Here is a 21,311-nt window from a genome sequence, read left to right on the forward strand (position 1 = left end):
AGCTGAACTGTACTTCAGAGTAGGGGGTGGGGTTGGGGGTGGGTGATAAGGCCCATCTCTGACCTTCTGTGGTCTCCATTCTCTCCCTTTCCCCTGAGAATTCTGTCCTTGCCTCAAAACTCTCCCTGATTTTGATGACCCTGAAAACAGAATTCTTCCAATTCCAGGTGGTAAGCATGACCCGAGAAACCAGAGAGGGAACAAGAAAGTGAAGCAGACACAAGACAAGGAGTGTGGTTATAATGAGCTCAAAGCCTGTGCCGGTCTGGTCTGTGAAAGGACCTGGGTGAGACGAGGTCAGCGCCAGGGGTAGAGTCAGGGGGTCCTTCTGGTCGAGGCAACGGTAGTGGTTCCAGGCACGTCTCTGGGTCATGAGGAGCCACCTGGCCCTGGGGTTGGGCTCTGACTGGGGCCCAGGTGTTGATCACTAAGGTGTCAGGGTCTCCCAGTGGCGCCGTGGTGGAGGATCACACGGGCATATGAAGTTCGTTGTACTCGTCCTGGCCATCTTCATCAAAGTTTGGTTCAGCATCTTCAGAGTCCAGCTGTAGAAGGGAGTAGAAAGTTGGGAAGGGCAGGGGAAGTGGGCTTGCCGCCTCCCATTCATCAGCTCCTCCTCTGGATGGCAGCCCTCACTGCCCCAGACCTTTAGGGACCATGGCCCCAGGCTGAAGCACCTCCCTCTGGCCAAAAGCTTCAGGTCACCCTCTAGTGACGCCTCCTAATGATGATGATAGGAGCCACCACACAGAAAAACTTTCTTGGTGCTCCGAGCTCCTGGGGTGCCTTTGTACACCATGTGTGAATGGACAGTTTTCAAAAAGATGTCCCTTCCTCTAGCTCAGAGGATCCCAGCCTGGGCCAGTTTCACAGAAGACAGGTTTTCCACAGAAAGGATGGGGGTGGTGGGTAGAGATGGTTTTGGGGTGATTCAAGCACATTGCATGTATTGTGCACAGTATTTCTATTATTATTATTACATCAGCTCCACGTCAGATCATCAGGCATTAGATCCTGGGGAGTGAGGCCTCCTGCTCCAGCTGACCGAAGCAGGGCTCAGGATGGATTTCAACGCCACCCACCCCACCCGTCCCTTAGCTGTGTGTTTTGTTCAGGACACAACCTGCACAACTGTCTGCAACAGCCTCTGCTTCCTTCACACCAAACCACCCTTCTCATTGCTTTACCTGGACTCGTGTTTAATCATCACAATTTCATACGGGAGAATCAATTAGTAGCCCCATTGTGCTGTGCTTAGTCACTCAGTCGTGTCCAACTTTTTCCAACTCCATGGACTATAGCCTGCCAGGCTTCTCTGTCCATGGGGATTCTCAGGCAAGAATACGGGAATGGGTTGCCATGCCCTCCTCCAGGGGATCTTCCCAGCCCAGGGATCGAACCCAGGTCTCCCGCATTGCAGGTGGATTTTTAACCAACTGAGCCACCTGGGAAGCCCAAGAATACTGGAGTGGGTAGCCTATCCCTTCTCCAGGGGACCTTCCCAACCCAGGAATCCAACAGGGGTCTCCTGCATTGCAGGCAGATTCTTTACCAGCTGAGCTACCAGAAACCCAGGAGCCCCACTGAGATTTCAGAAGATCAGTCACACAACAGAAGAGACTGGGAGCCAGGCCTCCCTGAATCCAGGACCCAGGCCCCCTAAGACAGACCCAAGCACCATCCCTTACCGCCTGCAGCTCCCTGTCCTGGAAGAGCCGGGGCAGAAGGCAACGCCTCAGAGGCACTGTGAGCAGCAGCACGAAGGGAAAGGCGAGTGAGGCCGCCGTGGACTTGACCACCCAGAGCAGTGCGATGCAGCCCAGCTGAATGCACGTAAAGAGGTGCATCCGCCAGGTCTTCACCTGGGGAACAGGTGTCGGGTCTCACCACATCCTTAGGGACTCAGCTCCGCAGGTCCCAACTTATCCTCCAGTCATCAAGTCCATCTCCAGCGCTGGGGTCCCTCGGAGTCCCCCCATCACCCCGTCTCCCCATCTCCATGCTTCCCAGCCCTACCTTGGTCACATAGGGCTGTTCAGGATGGTGTTTTGCCGGCATGAGGATGAGCAATAGACGCTGGGACAGCTGGATACCAGACAGCGATGTGACCCCCATGTACAGGAAAATCCCAAAGAGCACGGCTAGTGGGATCCGACGTAGCACAGCCCCCATGACGATGGACAGGCCTGGAGGAGGAGATAGACACCTCCATGATGATGGACAAGCCTGGAGGAGGAGACAGACACCCAAAGGACCCCTCCAACAGCGCCTTCAGGGACAGATGAGCCTGTGCAGTCACTGCGATCTAGAGAAGATGGAGCCGGACAGAGAACCAAGGACAGAGAACCAAGGCAAAAAGCACGTGGAGTGTCAAGGAACAGGTATGGGGTCAGAGCCAGGGCTATTTATGAGGCGTTTGGAAACTCAGAAGAGATCTGGGTCAAGTCGGGGATGGAGAAAGGATTTCAGGTTCCAGAAGGCAAGTCTGTGGGGTGGGGGCCGGAGCTTTACAAGGCGGGAGCTCTCACCTACAAGGCTGGCGATGAGCACTCCAGTGACCCGCTGCTCCCGCACTTCCTGGATCTGGGGCTTGTCGCCGGGCGCAATGGCAGTGCGCATAACAGTCAGCGCATTCACGTGGGTCACCGAGCGGACGGTGGCGGCCGTGAGCCAGGGCAACCCAAACAAGCCACAGAGCCCACCCAGGGAGCCGATCAGAAGCAGGTCCAGGTGGAAGCCAGAGCCTTTGAGCAGCCTCCGTGCCTTCTGGCTAACGATGAGCCTGGGGGAGAGCAGGGGTGAGGGGTGGGTGGGCACACCCAGCAGGGACCAGAAGTGGGCGGAGGACATGCAGAGCAGAGGCTGTCCGCCAGGACCTGCCAGCTTTCTCTTCCAAGCTCTTAAACTGAAGTTCTCACATTTAAGCAAGTTTGAGGCAAATTCCCAATACTGTGGATACTCAAATACCACAAAAGCCAGATGCCAACTCTCACCACGTCATTGTGGTTTAACCAAAATGAGACACATGTGAGGATCACAGACTGAGAGAGCATGCTGCTGCCAGGGTGTTCTGAGGACTGTCAAGTGCCACCCTGCAAGCGGTGGTGGCGACAGATACCCTCTCAGAGCACCACGGGGACACCGTGCCCAGGTCCAGGGACCGTCCCCCGGGGGCTGCCAGTCCCCCAACCCCACTCCTCTCCCACCTCCTCCGCCCGGGGCCCGCCCAGTCCCCTCACGCGGTGATCTGTGTCTCCATGAAGATCAGGATGAGGACCAGGAGCGCGGGCACGGCGGCCGCCACCATCATCCAGGGCGGGAAAGGGCGCGCGCTGCCCAGGGGCGGGATGAACCACGTGCGCTTGCTGGGGGAGGTCACCGAGAGCCCTGTGGGCACCGTCAGCTTCTGCACGGCCAGAAGGAAGACCGGGTTCAGGGACGCCAGTGACTCCACATAGCAGCTGTTCCTGCCCGGCTCTGTGTCCCCAGCACCAGGGCTCCAGGGAATTGGGGTGTGAACAGCTTTGGGGAAAATTAGTTCTGTAATCCTCCAAAGTCATTGTCCCTCCAAGGGTCTGGCAGTGAATGAGGAAATGATCCACCTTCTCCCTGAGCCCCAGAGGAGCTGTCAGGAGACCTGCTCTGGGGGCATCTGTCTTTCTGCCCCCAGTCCCACACCGGTTCTCCCAAGAGTCTTGACTAGGGTCACACACAGCCCCAGACCCCCTGCTGGCCTCTGCAGCTGCTTCTGAAACCCCCCACCCACCCCTGTGTGGCACCAGCATGTAGCAGCTCCACTAGGGAAGCTGGGTTCCAGCCCTGACTGGCTGCTGGGGCAGTGGGGACCTGTTATAGCCACCCTCTCAAGGCCTTGGGGATGAGAACCAGCTGCCAGACGGTGTCGGGGCTCACTCACCTGTGTGTAGGTGTCTGTGATGGAGTAATCCACCAGGACCATCACCAGAATGGAGATGGGGATGCCGAAGTCCCCGATGATGCGGCGAGCCTTGAGAAGGACCAGTCAGGGGAAGGGAGTCCGAGGGGGATGAGGGGAGAGTCAGGAGACTGACATGGGGGTTTATTACCCAGACCCTTCTTGAGCCTGCAGTAGTAGCAGCATTATTCACTCCATCGTGTCTGACTCTTTGCGACCCCGTGGATTATAGCCCAGCAGGCTCCTCTGTCCATGGGATTCTCCAGGCAAGAATACTGGAGTGGGTTGCCATTCCCTTCTCCAGGGGATCCTCCCAACCCAGGGATAGAACTCGGATCTCCTGAACTGCAGGAGGATTCTTTACCAGCTGAGCTACCAGGGAAACCTGAGCAGGAGCCAGAAGTCTCCTGATCTGTCCCTTTAAACCCCACAGGTGCCCACCCAACCCAGGAGGGCATTAGTCTCCTGGTCACACTTCTCTGAGGACTTCAGACAGGGGCAGGGGGCTACACGGACTTGGCTGCGTTCTCCCATGACCAGGAGAAGGGAGGAGCCTCTCCTCTCCAGAGCGGAGCCCGATGGTGCCAGCAGGAATGGAGGGACGCCCACGGGGACTCTACAGGCCCTACTCCTGCCAACCACGCACCTTGCCGCCCAGGAAGCGGCTGTTTCTGAACTTTCGCAGGAAGAAGGCAATGAGGAAGGTCCCCAGCATGAGGATGAGGGACAGCAGAGCCGTGTTAGGCTGGTTCCTGGGGCCCGGCGGCCCCTCGGTGGGGGGCAGGGCACTCGCATTCAGGTCCAGCTCCGCCTCCAGGGCTCCCTCAGGGGGGTAGAATGGCAGCAGTGGGTGCTCCGTGAACACCTGGGTGGATTACAAGGTTGCCCCAGTGCTCACCTGGGCAGGTGAGCCTGACTTCACAGCATCAGTACACACCTGTGAGGGCGAGGGCGAGGGCGAGGGCGGGCCCCTCCCCGGGCCCCTCCCTCCCACCCCTGACCAGGCAATGTAACACAGGACATCCAGCTCCATCTCACACACATCCATGCCGCTCCCCTACACACAGTGACCCAAGGACCCCCAGCCCAGAAGCACTGACAGGGTGCTTTCTTCCCCTTTCTTCCCATACCGGTGCAGGCGAATCCCAGACTTTAAACCTCTGGCTTTGACTCCTGCATTTCAGCTCAGATCTGGCTGAGAGCATCCTCACCGCCCCCGGCCCACAGCCCCCTTCCTCCTTGTCCCCTCCCCCTCCAGTGCTCCACACCCCACCCAGGGTGCTGCCCAGCCCCCACGTAAACCCACCCCCAAGACCTCTGGGGGCTGCCACCTTGTAGAGCTTGTGGAAGGTCTCATAGATGAAAATGAGCGAGATGAGGAAGGCGAAGATCTCCTGGGTGAAAGGTGAGATGTAGCGGACCAGGAAGCTGCCTTCCGCGGCCACTAGGGCAAGGACGAAGACCACCAGCCAGAGGCCAACCCACACACGGCCCGTGAGATACTCTAAGTCCTGGGCCCGGCAGAACTAGAGATCAGCAGAGAGAGGCACTTACCCGGGCTGTCAGGGCCCCACGGGACAGGCGGGACAGGTGAACCCCGAGGGAGTGGAGGGAGCCACCCCGGAGGCCCATCACCTGGGCCAGGGGCGCAAGGTAGAGCAGGTGGCCCCTGGGGAGGGACTGGGTGACAGTCACCTTGAAGAAGGCTTCTTCGAAGACGAGCAGTGGCCCAGAGAAGCCGACCACGAGCAGCGGCTGGGCCCCCAGCAGAGAAAAGAGGACGCCAAGCACAGCCGTGGACACGATCAGCTCAGACACACCCATCAGCCCCTCCGTCTTCTCCCCTGGAGCGAGTGGAGGTCAGTGGGATGGCTGTTGCCCAGCTCCTTCCACCTGGCCCCCCTTTCTCAACTAGCTTCCCCTAACCTGTGCTGTGTTGTGCTGAGTCGCTCAGTCATGCCCGACTCTTTGCGACCCCATGGACTGTAGCCCGCAAGGCTCCTCTGTCCATAGGGATTTTTCCAGGCAAGAATACTGGAGTGGGCTGCCATGCCCTCCTCCAGGGGAGTCTTCCCAACCCAGGGATCAAACCCAGGTCTCCCCCATTGCAGGCAGATTCTCTACCATCTGAGCCACCAGGGAAGCCCTCCCCTAACCTGGGGACCCAGGAAATACAGAGCAGTGCCCCCTAGAGTGGTAGACAGGGCTACCAGCAGCACCGTCAGCACCAGCCCCCCAGGGTGGTGACTGGATGCCCCACTCCCTCTCACATTACAGGCATCCTAGAAGTGACCATGGGACCCCCTGGCCCAGGAATGCTGCAGGTGACACTGAGTCCCCTCACCTCTCCTCCTGCCCCTCACCTAGCAGCCCCCCGAAGGTGATGGCGGGGCTGAGGGCAGCGAAGTAGATGAAAAGCACGGCGGCCACGCACTGGGAGTGCAGGGCGTCCCGCAGGTCGCTGGGGTAGTGCGGGTACCGGCGCTTCACGTCCCGGACAAGCCCCCCAAACACCGAGCCAGTCCGCAGCAGGGGATCATCATCAGGGGTGGCCTCAGAGCCCCCCAGTTCCATCGACAGTTCTGGGGGAACACAGGGGCTGCTGGAACCTTGTGCTGGGAGCAGGCCCTGGGCCGCATCCTTCCCAGCCCAGGTCCCAGGGCAGAGACATGGGTCAGGGATTAGAAGCCAGAGTGCGGGACTCAGGAGTCAGATGGGGCCAGGGAGACATGGGTGCAGGGGGCCCCGGGCCCCATAGGGTCAGACCTTTCCCGGGGGCCACGTAGCCGCCCTGGGTGGTCAGCTCGGGTTTCGTCTGCTCACGCTCCCGGCGCTTTCTGAGAAGCTCGCGCTGGAAGGCAGCCACGGAGCGCAGCAGGTCTCGGCCCTCCACCTCGGACGGGGGGATCACGATGCTGCCATCCAGGAACTCACTGATGGCGCTCAGGAGGTCCTGCCGGTCGTCTGCCTGGTAGGCAGCCTCGTGGAACAGCTGGAGGCAGGAGAGGCAGGGGCTCAGCCCACGGCCCAGGGAGGGGGGCCTTCAGGGAGGAGGTGTTGGGCCATCACAGAGCCAGAGGCAAGAGGGGGATGTTCAGCCACACACACAGGTCCAGGATGCTGGTCAGAGCTCTGACTCAGGTCCTTTCTGGCAGGGAGCCACGGCCCTGAATACCACTCCTCACCCCGAGGAGCATTCTCTATCCTCCTGGGAGAGTCTCCAGACTTTTCCACAATGCAACAGTGATGCCCGGCATGGCCTTACCAATCCAACCTCCATTCTGATTGGAGAGTGCCCACAGCCTGCTGGTCAGTATTTCGAACACCATCCCTGGCTAGAGGGCCCTCCTGTCCAAGCCCTGGAGGATCCTGCCTCCCTTTCAAGTCTCCTGTCACATCCAAAGCTTCAGAGTCTGGGCTTCTCTCCTGCATCCACCTCCCTGTGCCTCAGCCCAAGGCTCCCTTTCTTCCACCACTCCAGAGTACTGCCTCCACCCAGCGGGGGCGTAGCATCCCTGCATCCGTGGGTACCACTGGGGGGCAGTGAAAGGGACAAACAGGGCTCCTGGGAACAAGACCCACCTTGTCAGACATGAGGGTGGCAATGGAGCGCCCAAGCTCATGATAGTCGGTGCTGGTGTGGCTCGGCCCCAGCATCACGAAGAGGAAGCGAACTGGCACAGGGACCTCAAGCACAGACTCCAAGAGTACAGCCTCATTCAGGCGCACAAAGGCGGCCGCTGGCTGCTCCAAGAAGGGCACACAGCCTGGAAGGAGAGCAAGGCGCAGGGTGCTGGGCAAGGGGGAACGGTCAAGGCAGGCCCTGCAGGGGATATTTGGGGCCATCATGTACTTGTTGAGCAGGTTGCACACTGCATAAAGGAACTCCAATCTAAAGAAGCCCTATCTGTTTATATGCTTGTATATTTATTATAATTTACCAACAGGTGGAAATCAAGGGTATTAAGGAAGAGGTACCTTTGTCTAATTCTCACAAAGGTGCTATATGGACTGGCAGCAGGCCAAGATAGCAGAAAACTGAACAGGAAGCAGACAGAGGATTAGGGAAGAAAAGGCTGGGGCAAGATGGGCTGAGAGGAAGAGAAGGGGCAGGCTGAGGGCCTGGCTAGAATGGAAGAGACAGCCTGCAGGCCAAAGTCAAGACAAGCAGACTGTGGTGGAGGCATCCACGCCCTATAACCCCTATCCCCAGCGCCCAGCCCTCCTTACCCACGAGCACAACAGTAGCCTCAGCATCTTCAGGGATCTTCTCCAGCAGCTTCAGGCTTTTCCCCCGGTGACCATCTCCCCCGGGCATGTGCAGGGGCTTCTGAGGACGCAGAACTGGAATAGGGCTGGGACCCAGACCGGAGGCCGTGGCAGGCCCTCCCATCCCTCGCTCCAGGCCTGGGCTCTGCCTCCAACCCCTGGATCTGGGTCTTGCTTTCTCCCTGCACCACCCCCAACCCAGCCAAGGTGGGGGCTCCTGGTGATGTGCCCCACATCAGGAGGAGACCAGCCCAGGATCTGGACCCCTCCTCCAAGTCCCACCACCACCGCAGCTTTATTTAAGTGGCTCCCCTGGCCCTGCCCCATGATCCCACTTAAACCTCCTGTTTCTCCATGCCTAGCTTGGCACCAAGCATCCAACCATCTTGATCCACTCAATGAAACCCTTGCTGTTTCCCAGCCCAGGTCAGAGCAAAGCAACTGACCTCCTTGGCCTCAGGGTCGTGAGGCCAGAGTGGGGCTGGCTCCCCCAGGTCATCGGCCATGGTGGGCACTGCACCGTCAGGGCCGTGGCTGGGGGTTGGGTGGTGATTTCCTAGGACCGAGTTCACACTGGAGCTGGACGCATTTCGGGGAAAGAAGCCACTGTCCTTGTCATCATTGGGATGGCTGGAGAGAGGGCAGAGGGGGCAGGCAGGTGAGCAGGAGAGGCCCTTGGTGGCCTGAGGTCATGGGGAAATTAGATATGGAGGGTTGGGGCCTCCATTCTCTCTGCCTCAGTGTAAGAAGAAACTTTCTAATGGTTGATACTTTCTAATGGGTTAAGGAATGAGCTCTCTGTCACTTGAGGTATTCAAGCAGACTGGAAAGAGCCATTCGAGAGAGTCTGCACTCCTGGAAGGCAACTGAACCTGAAGGCCATCCCCTCTCCCTGGCGCTCCAGCCTGGCACCTGTGTTTCAGCAGCAGAGTGCGAAGGACACTGGCTCTGTCCTCCGGCCGGATCTGGTCAGACACAATCATAGTCTCTACCACGAGGTGTGCGATGCCTGGCAGAGTGGTCTGCTCCAGGTCGAGAAGGGCAGCCCCTGGGAGAACAGACAGGGAAGGGATCTCATTCCCATTAGATATAGACACACACACACCGCCCCCTCGCAGTGGCCTTGCTCCCCCAAGGGCAGGCAAGTATGCTGGGTGAGCATAGCATCCCATGTGCCCAGGGAGATACACAGTTCCACATGGGATGGGAAAAGAGAGCACGGGGTGAGGGCACGGCCCCTCCTTGCCCAGAAAGGGGTCATCTGTTGGCTTTCTGCCTGGACAGACACCTACTGTGCTCCAGGTATAGAACCAGGTCCCCAGGCACAGCCCCGGCCCTCAGAATACGGCTGTGCGGACCCCACATTCCCGAGGGGCAGCCAGGCCTCGCCTGGCCCCAGGGCATCGTCCCAGGAGCTGGGCAGCCTGGTGCCGGCCGAGCTCTGCAGCGCCCCTACCATGGGCTATGGTCCTCCTGAGTTCCAGCAGGCTTCGGAAGGAGAGCGAGGCCACGTGGGGCTTCCCCCAGCGCTCCGTCTCTTCCTCCACATCCTCCTCAAACTTGATCCAGCGGGCCGTCTCCCGCCAGTGGGGCTCCTGGCTGCGATCCAGCATCAGCTCGTTCAGCTCCACAAACACCTGGGGTGGGGTGCCCAGGGTGAGGGCCTGGGGGGCCGCCAGGTGTGCCTGGCCGTCCTGGGGATGTGGGTGATGGGCCAGGCAGGCAGGGAGGGAGGGAGAAGGTGGGAAGAGAGGCGAGAGGAACCGAAAGGCCCATCCCTGCAGGGTCAGGTACCTCATGGGGCCGCCGGTCCAGCTGCTGCTGCTTCTTCTTTCTGCGCAAGACGGGGGCCAGGCCGCTGGCACTGCCCCTCCCACTCTGCGTCCGAGACGGCTTCTTGACCAGGTGCCGCCGCATGCCGGGGTTGTCCTCCAGCCGGTGACCTGCGGAGAAGGTGGGCTCTGCCATCCCAGGGCACCAGCTCAGGGCCCCCCGGGGTCATGGCCAGCTCCCCCTGCTCCGCCCAGCCAGTCTACTTGGGGGAGGGGGGGTGGGGGGGCGCCACAGTCACCCAGGGGCTATGCCAACAAAACCACATTTTCCGGGGTGGGGGGCCGCATTTCATACATGAGGAGACTGAGGCTCAGAAAGGGGACAGGACTAGTCCAAAGTCACAGAGGGGATGCTGGCTAAGCCACAGGAAAAAGGCAGACCCCCACCCACCCTGGTCCACAGCCCCTGCCATGACCACTGCCTCTCAATCTGTAGAGCCAGGACCCACCGTAAGTCCCCAGGCTCTGCACCCTCAGCACTTTGCCTGTGCCCCCTGGCACCCACGTCCCCCACGTGGGTACAGTCAGGCAGAGCTTCCGTCCCTCTCTCCCCACGCACCCCTTCCAGGCCCGGAGCCGGGACAAGGCCAGCAGCCCAGTTACTCACAAGCCAGTTCCCCCGCCATGGGGCTCAGCTGGCCCCTGATGGATTCCCACAGGTCATAGTCCTCAAAGTCCAGCACAAACATCTCTAAGTCCTCTGAGGTCAGCGAGTCTTGAGGGCTGGGGGCTGGAGCCCTCCCAGGGACCTGGCCCTCAGTGTCCCCGGCCCCAGGGCTCGATGCCCCCTTGGGCTCTGTGACCTCCTCCAGTGGGCTCGTCATCCCCTAGATGGCTGAGTCTGCAGCCCCTGCTCCTTCCCAGAGCCCTGGCTCTCTGGAGAGATAGGAGCTTGGACAGCGGTGGTCTTGGTCCGACCAGAGCTGCAAGTGGCCAGGCCTCCCAACCCTGACTCCCCAGCTCCCCAAGCCTGCTCCCCGATGCTCCCAGCCCCCACGCTGGGTCTGTAAACACGCCCTCCCCCTGGCCCCCCCATCCCGCTGCCACCGCTGCTCCTGCTGCTGCTTCTGCTGCCATCGGATTGTTCCTGTCCCTGTCCTCAGGCCCTGGCAACTTTCCATGACGTATTGAGCTCAAAGCCCTCCCTCCAACTCCTCCCCCTACCCCGACACACTGTGGTTCCAAGGGGGAGGAGGGAGGGGTCGGTGATGCCCCTGGCCTGGGCACAGTGCCCCATGGGTGATGACAGGTGGCACAGAAACCAGGGCACTGATAAGATGGAAGGAATGTGCCGAGATCACAGCCAGGCCCAGTTGAGGGTGGTGTGGTGGGAGCAAGGGGGCCCCGACACAAGATGAGTGGCCCAGACTCAGGGGTCTGGTTCGGGGTGAGGGGGTTAACAAGAGTTTGCCCCAAGGAGAGGAGCCTCGGGAGAGGGGGTACAAGGATGTCTCTAAACATCATGTGGGGGCTGCCTCATTCCAGGGGTGACTCAGAGGACACAACCAGGACGGAAGGCTAGGGGTGTCATCAGGGGAAATCTCAGCTCTGGCACCCGAGGCATAGTCTGGTGAGGTAGTGAGCTCCCTGTCACTGGCCACATTCCAGCAGGCAGGGATACTGCAGAGGGGGCTCAGCCCTGGGTAGGGGAGCGCACCAAGCTTCTCCAAGGTCTCTCACAGGCTGGGCACCCCTGGGAGTGTGTGTCACTCACTCTTCATATCGTCCAGGTCCGCAGAGCCCAGCATCTGGGCCTCTGCCTCGTCAGTGGGCACCTGCTGCTCCGGGCTGCCCGGGCCGCCCAGGGCACTGCCTGGGCACAGCCGCTCCCTCAGGTCATAGCTGGCCGACGGGCTCCACGGTCGGCCCTTCTCTCCGGTGATTCGGGAGACGCGGGCCCGGGGACTAGGAGAGCTGAGGAGGCAACACGGCAGCCTTGAACTTGGCAGGGAAGCTCGATGGAGATGGGCCAGGTGAGGGGGTTCCCCTGCCCTCCCCCAGCTTGGGACAGGGCTGGACTGGCCCCCCTGGGGACTAAACACAGGCTTCTCCTGGGCAGAGAAAAAGCTTATCTCCACCTTCCTAAGCCTATCACACAGGTCCCCAGGTCCTCTTTGTCCCATTCTCCTCTCCACCCAGACACCCTCTCTCTCCTGGAAGACTGTCCCTGCCAACCCTCCTGGTCCTTCGTGCAGAGAAGGGGTACGCCCTGCCTGCCTCCTCTGCCCGCTTCTCTTGTCTCCTCCCAGCTTCTTCTCTGGGGTTCAGGAAGGAGCCTGGGACCTGCGCTGGGCTGGGCCAGGGGCCGGTACCTGACAGAGTGCTGGGGGCTCTTGTCCGAGCTCGGGCCCACCGAGGGCAGGGGCTTAGTGAAGGCAGCCCTCCCGGAGAGGCTGGGACTGTCATCCTCGTCACTTCCGATGGAGAACTGTGGATAAACCGTGTGTGCCTTGGGTCCGTGCCCCGACTCAGCCCCAACCCCCCACTGCCAAGCCTCCCCTCCTCTCCGCGCCCCTCCCTGAGCAGCCAGCCCCACTTCAGGGGTCCCTACCTTTGCTTTTGTTGGGGACCCTGGGGGTGGGGGCTCTGCAGGTTCAGCCTCAGATTCCCCCTCTTCTTCCTCTTCCTCCTCCTCCTCGTCCACTCCGGCTCCCCCCTCCTCCTGGATGGGAGGAGTCCCCTCGGAGGGGGGAGCAGAGGTTTTCTCCTTCTTCCTCTTCCTCCTGGTCTGCCGAGCAGAGGTGGGGGGCAGTCGCCGCAGCTTGTGGGGTGGAGGCAGGCGCGCCGAGAGCGGGTGGTGGGTGTGGTGGGATGTGTGTCGGTGAACTGGGGGTGCAGGAGAGCCGGTTGGGGCCCCCACAGCAGAAGGGGGCCCCTCACCACCCTAGGAGCACACACCTTATTATTCTAGCTCAAGGCCACAAAGAAGGGCACCCTGGTCCTTCCTCCAGAGTCAGGCTCCCCCCAACACCTGTATCCACAGCCTGTCATGGGTAAGGCCTGGTAGAGGGGGGGATGGAGTGATGGAGAGGGGAAGATGGGGGTATGAGAGGCCAGGATACAGCAAGGAAGGTAAAGGTGGAGTCAGCCGAAACAAAGAGGGGAGGAGAGGTGGCCAAGAGGAAAGGGCAGGGCCAGAGGAAGGACAGAGCCTTGAGGAAGATGAAGGTCACCAAGAGTGGCCTCCGGCCCATCTCCCTACATCTCCCCTGTGTCTGGGCCCCAGCTCCCCTGGCAGGCAGACAGGTGATGGGTGAGTGAGGCAGGATGACTTAACACGGCGTGGTGGCCCAGCGCAGCGTCCAGCATAAGATGGCCCTGGGTGACCCAGCCAGTGGTGAGCACGGTGATGGTGGCAAATGAAGGTGATGGTGGTGAGGGCGGCCACACTAGGGGTCCCCGGGCTACCCACACTCAAAGTCCCGCTCGCTGTAGCTGCGGCTGGGCTTCTCGGGGTCCCAGGCCGGGGGCTTGCTGATGAGGTCCCCAAACCTGCTCACAGCCAAGGTCTTGCCCAAGTCATCATCCTCCTCCATGTCTGGACTCAGAGGTGGCTCCTCCAAGGGCACCCGGACCTGCAGACCCAGCAGCCTCTCCTAAGGACCCTCGATCCATGAACTTGACACACCTACCCCAACTCCAAGCCCCAGGTGGAGGTGGGGGAGACCAGCAGACCCCATCTTCTACTCCCTGAGGCCCAGACTGGGGTCAACTTCCCAGGCTCTCAGGGCTTGGGACCAGAGGAGTCAACAGATCAGAAAAATACCAAAAGACCCCCCTCCTTCTCCATATCCCTGCCCAGCTCCATCCCTGGATCGGGAGCGGGGTGGTCACAGAATCGACCAGAGGACACCCCCGCCTCTTCCTGCGGTCCCTCCCCCTCCTCTTCTCCCACCCCCGCGAGCATCAGTCACCTGGGGTAGGGGGGAGGCGCCCCCGGGTGGCGGGATCACTCCGTTGGCCATGTCCGGAGAAGCAGCTTGGGAGGCTCGGACTCACTGAGGGACCCGTGACCCGGGTGAGAAGAAGGGGGCGCTGCGCGAACCTAATGGGGAGCCCTGGGGAAGGAGGGCGGGGTCAGGAGTCTCGCGCCGCCGCCCCCTCACTCTCTCCAGAGCCGGATCCCCCCGGCCTCCCCAGCGCCCATCCAGGCCCCGCCGCACCCCGGACGCCCCCGGGCCGGGCGCGCCGCGCCCCGCCCCGCCCTGCGGTACCTCGGGGCTCCGGAGAGTGCGAGGCCTGGGCCGGCCGCCGCGCCCCATCTCCCTCCCGCGCGGGCTCCGGGGCCTGTCGCCACGCAGGGTCGGACGGCCGGGGGGCGCCCGCGGCCGCGGGGAGTCGGGCGGACGCAGGCGCCGGAGCCCGCAGCCCGCGGCTCCACCTCCTCGCGCTCGGCTCCGCAGCTCCGCCGCCGCTGCTGGGCCGCACAATGGGAGCGGGCGGGCGGTGACTCACCCCGCCCCGGCCAGCTCGGCTCCCACGCACCGGCCCCCGCAGGACCCCACCTTTCCACCAGCCCCTTCTCCCGTGCCCCACTCGTTGCCCCGGGCGGGTGCGCCGCCCTCCACTCCCACAATCCCCAGATTCACGCATCAACCTTGCTTTTAGCCTGCCCTCCCCGCAAGAGTTCTGGAGGCGACCCCTCCGCAGACGCCAGCCCCTCCGACCGTGAGAACTGAGCTCGCAGACCTGGGGGAGCTCGCACCACCTGTCCCTCCGGTCCGACATAGCCCCAGATGCCTGGCTCCTGCTGCCGGGCACCGCCCAACATTTGACCTTGGCAGTTACCTCCCCTCCCTGGGCCTTGGTTTCTCCATCGTAGCCAGAAGGGCCTGTAATCAGGACGTTCCAAAGTTCTCTCCAGCTCTAAGATTCTCTGGCTCAGTTTCCTCAACCTCCGCCCCCCCACCCCCACACTCCCTGAAGTAGTCACTTCTCCTTTCCCAAGGGCAAAGTCTCTGGAAGGCGACACTGGATCCCAATTTGACCCTTGGGGTCTGGATGAAATGGCACTTAGCACATTGCCATGTCCCTAACTTCCCCTCGCTGTACAGCTGATGAAGACACGTCCCTGAATCCTTAGGAGAACTTAGGAGAATGTGGCAGGGAGAACCCAGGATGGAGCTGATGGGCAGGGGAGAGTGGCACTGGCCAGACCCAGGAGAGGGAAACCAACATCGCGGGCGGAGTACAGGGTGCTGGGCGTGATGGGCTCCGGGTGGGAGAAGAGGTTTAACCCTGTGACCTTGGACTTGTAATTTACCCTCTCCCAGCCCTGCCTTCTGGCTCAGATGGTAAAGAATCTACCTGCAATGCAGGTGACCTGGGTTCAATCCCTGGTGGGGAAGATCCCCTGGAGAAGGGAATGACTATCCACTCCAGTATTCTTGCCTGGAGAATCCCATGGACAGAGGAGCCTGGTGGGCTACAGTCCATGGGGTCGCAAAAGAGTGGGACACAACCGAGCAACTGACACACCCACACAGCCCTGCCCTCAGCTGGGTCTCCACTCAACCTGAAGGAAGATTTTCTACATTCAGAGTCGACAGCAGGGAGAGGGGAAGGCAGCTAGAATCAGCTGAGCACTTTGTCCAGTCTGGGCCCTCTCCATCCTCCTCTTGACCTCATCACAGCTGAGAGTCAGGGAGGCTGTGACCCTGCCATGGTCACAGCTGGGAAGCAGGTTGCTGACAGGGCATCTTCAATGTATGTCCCGGCTGCCGCCCGTTACTACTCCCAACCTCTTTCAGCAAAGGAGAGGTGGTCAGCCTTCCAGGCTCATAGGGTGTGGAAAGAGTGAACCAAGATGCCCATGTGAGAGTCAGCTGGGTTTAAGTAGAGTGTGTGAACTATGCCCCAAAACTCAGGGTGTGAGACCCATCTGTTACAGGTTGAATTGTGCACCCTCCCCCGCCCACCACACACACACCACCAATTCATAGATTGAAATCTTAATCCGCAGTACCTCCAGTTCAGTTCAGTTCAGTTCAGTCACTCAGTCATGTCTGACTCTTTTCGACCCCATGGACTGCAGCATGCCAGGCCTCCCCGTCCATCACCAACTCCTGGAGTTCACTCAAACTTATGTTCATCGAGTCGGTGATGCCATTCAACGATCTCATCCTCTGTTATCCCCTTCTCCTCCTGTCCCCAATCCCTCCCAGCATCAGAGTCTTTTCCAATGAGTCAACTCTTCGCATGAGGTGGCCAAAGTATTGGAGTTTCAGCCTCAGCATCAGTCCTTCCAATGAACACCCAGGACTGATCTCCTTTAGGATGGACTAGTTGGATCTCCTTGCAGTCCAAGGGACTCTCAAGAGTCTTCTCCAACACCACAGTTCAAAAGCATCAATTCTTCAGCGCTCAGCTTTCTTCACAGTCCAACTCTCACATCCATACATGACTACTGGAAAAACCATAGCCTTGACTAGACGAACCTTTGTTGGCAAAGTAATGTCTCTGCTTTTGAATATGCTATCTAGATTGGTCATAACTTTCCTTCCAAGGAGTAAAAGATGACCTTATTTGGAAATGAAGTTATGCTGGGAGAGGGTGGGCTCCTTTTCTAATATGAAAGTTGTTCCGTTGCTGAGTTGTGTCTGACTCTGTGACCATGTGGCTGCAGCACGTCAGGCTTCCCTGTACTTCACTGTCTCCCAAAGCTTGCTCAAACTCATGTCCATCGAGTCAGTGATGCTATCCAACCGCCTCATCCTACACCACGCTCTTCTCCTCCTGCCTTCAATCTTTCTTTCCCAGCACCAGGTTTTTTTCCAATGGCTCTTGGGATCAGGTGACCAGAGTATTGAATGGTGTCCTTATAAAAAGGGGAAATGTGGACACAAACACACTCAGGAGAATGCCATGTGAAGTTTGGAGTTATGCTCCCACCAGCCCAGGAATGACCAGAAGCCGGGAATAGATCCTTCCCCTGGGCCTTCAGAGGGAACACAGCCCTGCTGGTGTCTTGATCTCAGACTTTCAGCCTCCAGAGCTGTGAGACAACAGATTTCTGTTGTTTAAGCCATTTTGTTCATGGAACTTTGTTAGGGCAGCCCCAGTATGCTAATACGTGGCCCAGTCCCTTATCCCTCTGAGCCAGGTAACTCAGTTCCAAGTCTCTACCTTCTGTGCTTTGGTGGAGCCTACCCTTGCTCAGAGGTACATAGGAACCTGGGAGTCCCCCACCTTGGGAACATTTCCCAGGACCCTCTGACACCTGGTTCTCTCGGGGTCTCAGGCTCCATTTTCTAGCCTGTAAAGTCAGATGGCAGTACTTTAATACTGAGACAGCTTAGGGAGGGTTTTGACAACCTGGTCCCTGGATATTGATGCCTTAAGGCATCCCTCTGAGGCTCCATCATCCCAAGGGATTAGCCTGAGCACAGGTCTCATCTTCCTAGGGCCCTCAGACTCCCATCCTCTTCCCAGTTGGGGAGTTCCCCACTCTGCCCCCAGTCAGAAGCTTTGGTCTCCAGCTCTGCAAGCCCCTTCCTCTATCCCCTAGCCCCTAGGGAGTGAGATGGAGTGAAATCTCCCCTTAGAGGGTCTTTGGACACCCATACTCATCGCTCCTTCTGGGGTGGAGAACAAAATGCCAATGGCCCCAGCTGTTTCAGACCAATTTTTTTTTTAATAAAAAACAATTTTTTTAAGATAATGGGAATTCCTGGTTAGCATAGTGATTAAGATTCTGGGCTTTCATTGCTGTGGCCCAGGTTCAATCCCTACTCAGGGAAATGAGATCCTATGGGCCCCACGGCGCAGCCAACAATAACAACAACAACAAAAAACGTAAAGTTAGCAACCATGATCATTTCATCACCCTAAATTTAGGTACAAACCACTTTAATATTCATATTCTCATGCACTCACAACAACCCTCTAAGGTAGAGCATCTTAATCCATTTGACAGGCAAGAAAAGTGAGGCTCAGGAAGCGCGAGTGACTTGCCTAAGGTCAAAGGCTCCTAGCCAGCATGGCCAGGAATTGAACCCGAGGGCTTGTGGCTCCATGTCTAATGTTCATCCGCATACACTACAGTGCCCCCTGCCCCCCCACCACCACACCTTGGTGCCTTCCCATAGCTGTTAAAGACCCAGTGGAGACAAATACATTTTTTATATTTATAAATAAATTTATATACAAATAAATATACAGATTTTGCATACAAATTTGTATACAATAATTTTGTATACAAAATATATTTTGTAGAAATATACAAATACACAAATTTATATAGCAAAAATATACAAATAAATAAATAAACCTTCCATGCCTGGAGAACAAACTGAAATATACCACTCACTTCCCAGACAAGTTTTTTAAGGAGACCACATCTTTGCTACCAGAAGCCATACAGGGGAGGGATCAAGCAGCGCCAGTTCGTAGACCAGTCACTGGTAATTGCATGACCTGGAGCAAGTTATTTACCCTCTATGGGCCTCAGATTTCTCATCTGCAAAATGGCAATTAGAACAGGATTGATGGGCTTCCCTGGTGGCTCAGTGGTAAAGAATCTGCCTGTCAGTGCAGGAGAGACAGGTTTGATGCCTGGTACAGGAAGATCCCACAGGCCACAGAGCAACTAAACCCATGCACCACAACTCCTGAGCCTGTGCTCTAGAGCCCAAGAGCCACAACTACGGAGCCCACGTGCTGCAACTACTGAAGCCCGAGCACCACAGAGCCCATGCTCTGCAACAAAGAAGCCACCGCTATGAGAAGCCTGCGCACCGCAGCTAGAGAATAGCCCCATTCACTGCAACTAGAGAAAAGCCTGCACAGCAACGAAGACTCAGCACAGCCAAAAACATTTTTTAAGTTACAAACAAACAAAAAAAAAAAACCAGGGTTGTTAAGAGGATGACATGAACTCCTCTGTGTGAAGCTCTTAGACCAGTACCTGACACATAGGGCTTGATAAACGTTAAACTAGCCTCAATACTACTACAAAGCAGAGACACAAAAGCCCTCAGGTAACTTGCAGTTTGAAAAATGATGAAATGTAACACACAGGAAATGAGTGAAAATGGGCTGACATCTCAACGGGCAATGTGTCTTGCAGCCAAACTGAAGCTACCAACCACATCAGCTCAGAGAAGACAAAGATGTGTTGCAAAATCTACCTCCACCAGGTAGGTCCTGACAGTCCTTGGCCAGTGGACCAATCTTCGCATTTATAACCCTAACTTGGCAGGATGAAGAGTTTCTGGAAGACAGTAAAGTGTGGGTTCAGGTAGCTCCACGCTGTCACTGAGACTGGCCTGGAATTCCCTCTTGCCAATAGCATCTCCTCCTTGCTTGCCAGAACAGACCACCCAGTGCTGAATGCTGTTGACTGGCCTCATTATGTATGTGTATGTGAGTCACTCAGTCATGTCTGACTCTTTGGAACCCCATGGACTATAGCCCGCCAGGCTCCTCTGTCCATGGAATTCTCCAGGCAAGAATATTGAAGTGGGTAACCACTCCCTTCAGGGGATCTTCCCAACCCAGTGATCGAAACCAGGTCTCCTGCATTGGAGGCAGATTCTTTACCGTCTCAGCCACCAGGGAAACCCCAAGCCTCATGGTGAACAAGACCTTTTTTTTTTCACTAGAGAAGCAACATGGCTTTGATAAAAAGCCCAGACTCTGGAGTTAAGAGATGCTATATATAAATGCCAGTTCAATGCTTGGCACAGAATAGGTGCTCAATAAATGTCATTCTTCTTATTTACTATTGTTGTTACTCTGCAGTGGTTTATCTTGTAGTAGTCCATATGTCCCTCAGAAAACCTGATCCAGCTTTGGGCTCTCACCCTACAGAGTCCACCTTTCAGCTCCAGAGGTGCGGAGTCATTTGCACTGGGGTGCCATTTTGACATGAGTCTAGGTCCTTTCGCTCTCCTTCCCCAGACAACTAGCCTGCTTTAGATTTCATTATTTGGGGGAAATGGGTGAGACAGAAAGCCAGTGAGCCTTTCTGCCTTTTGTTCATTCAGAGCCAAAGTCTTGGGAAACCTAGGAAAGTTTGAAGAGGAAGAAAAAGAAAAGGTTGGCAAGACCCGAAGTGTCTTGGCCAGGAGCTGGGGGCGAGGAGGGAGGTAGAGGAGCTACTCTTTGCCTTCCCCCATCAGCAAAGAAGGAGGTTCCCCCACACCCCAAGGTGGGGGGCCAGGAGGAGGCGGTCAGTGAGTCCTGCCAACCCCACGGGATGGGGACTTGAAATAAAAGTTTGTGTTGAAAATGTTGTAATGTTTCCTGCACCCCAAGTGTGTAAACTGAGACCCACACACTCACGCTATGCTCTACACCAGGTGTTGGGTACACATCAGTGAAGAAAACCTGACGTGGCCGCTGCCCTTAGGCACCTTACAAACAATAAGCAAGCAAATGCATAAATTTATTAATTATCAAATGGGGCAAGCGCCATGGGGGGAAAGGCGCATTTAGGGAACATTCAGGTAGCGAAGTTAAAAACGTGTTCTGTGAAGAGGAGACAGTTATGCAAAGACCTGAACGGTGAGAATCAGTCATGCAATGAGGGGTGGGGTGGGGAAGCAGGGGAAGCACTCACAGCAGAAGGAAGAGCTCTGGAAAAGCCCCATGGTGGGAAAGAACAGCATCAGTGTGGGGATTTGGGTGCTGAGGATCTGAATGGTGGTGGGATGTGGCAGCCCAGGAACCTGGTGCCACAAGGAGACAGGTTTAAAAGGACTGGAGGGTGGGTATCCTGGAAGGTATATGAGGGCATACGGCTTCATGGAAGGAGAAAGATCATGAGTTTGGGATCCAGCATCCCCTTGGTGAGAATCACCTTTCTTAACCTGAGTCTCAGCTTCCTCCCTTGGAAACTAGAGATCACACTTTTCCTTCAGGCAAGTGCAACGATGTCAATGAAATGATTTGAACAAAGTGCTGGTCTAGAGCTTAGTTACTTCAGTCTTGTCCAACTCTTTACGCCGCCATGGACTCCCCTGTCCATTTGACTTCCCAGGCAAGAATACTGGAGTAGGTTGCCATTTCCTTCTCCAAGTAGAACAAAGTAGATGGCCATTACAATGACATTCTCCTTTTATAATCTTTCCCATCCTCATGACCCAGCTCCAAGGCGCCCTTCCCCAGTCCCTTCCTGGGAGGTAAACCCCTTGAGAGCCAGAGCCTCATATCCCACCCTCTTCTCACAGAGAGCCTAGCACACTTCTAAGAGTTCAATAATGTCATGGCATTGAAGGCTAGTGCCCAAGTAACTATAGTAACTAATAAACTGAAGAATGTTTCTGTGGAGGGCA

General features: G+C 57.5%; 1 protein-coding gene and 1 long non-coding RNA gene across 6 annotated transcripts; one reads left to right on the forward strand and one right to left on the reverse strand.

The window, feature by feature from the left end:
• Nucleotides 1–209: 209 nt before the first annotated feature.
• On the reverse strand, nucleotides 210–14,089 carry SLC4A3 (solute carrier family 4 member 3). 5 transcript variants are annotated; one of them, XM_086338178.1, is made up of 22 exons: nucleotides 13,950–14,089; nucleotides 13,536–13,610; nucleotides 12,587–12,861; nucleotides 12,348–12,463; nucleotides 11,750–11,949; nucleotides 9,998–10,146; nucleotides 9,660–9,840; nucleotides 9,116–9,251; nucleotides 8,650–8,833; nucleotides 8,165–8,264; nucleotides 7,517–7,701; nucleotides 6,701–6,926; nucleotides 6,298–6,516; nucleotides 5,630–5,778; nucleotides 5,266–5,460; nucleotides 4,581–4,799; nucleotides 3,917–4,006; nucleotides 3,240–3,406; nucleotides 2,529–2,782; nucleotides 2,017–2,186; nucleotides 1,689–1,862; nucleotides 210–545 (listed from the first exon to the last, which is right to left on the reverse strand). In XM_086338178.1, the coding sequence occupies exons 5-22, from the start codon at nucleotides 11,781–11,783 to the stop codon at nucleotides 468–470; spliced, it is 2,910 nt and encodes a 969-aa protein (XP_086194304.1). In that variant the 5' UTR covers nucleotides 11,784–11,949; nucleotides 12,348–12,463; nucleotides 12,587–12,861; nucleotides 13,536–13,610; nucleotides 13,950–14,089; the 3' UTR covers nucleotides 210–467. The 5 variants fall into 5 exon arrangements, with proteins under 5 accessions (XP_086194304.1, XP_086194307.1, XP_086194301.1 ...); XM_086338181.1 differs by having other exon boundaries at nucleotides 8,165–8,289; XM_086338175.1 differs by having other exon boundaries at nucleotides 13,448–13,610.
• On the forward strand, nucleotides 13,959–19,757 carry LOC147377793 (uncharacterized). Its single transcript, XR_015141409.1, has 2 exons — nucleotides 13,959–14,053; nucleotides 16,200–19,757. It is a non-coding gene; the product is annotated as an uncharacterized LOC147377793 (long non-coding RNA).
• The last annotated feature ends 1,554 nt before the right edge of the window (nucleotides 19,758–21,311 follow it).

The sequence above is a fragment of the Bos grunniens genome, chromosome 2, assembly GCF_055505025.1.
Source record: "Bos grunniens cultivar Pamir isolate PY7600 chromosome 2, Bosgru_T2T1.0, whole genome shotgun sequence".
Lineage (NCBI taxonomy): Eukaryota > Metazoa > Chordata > Mammalia > Artiodactyla > Bovidae > Bos > Bos grunniens.

Bases quoted from the DNA above. Each gene is read 5' to 3' on its own strand.
- SLC4A3 (XM_086338175.1), bottom strand. From the start codon at position 14,000: ATGGCCAACGGAGTGATCCCGCCACCCGGGGGCGCCTCCCCCCTACCC. The intron at 11,950-12,347 runs GTACCGGCCCCT...TTGCCTCCTCAG, and splicing joins AGCCCCCAGCACTCTGTCAG to CTCTCCTAGTCCCCGGGCCC. The intron at 6,927-7,516 runs GTGGGTCTTGTT...TCCTGCCTCCAG, and splicing joins CCACCCTCATGTCTGACAAG to CTGTTCCACGAGGCTGCCTA.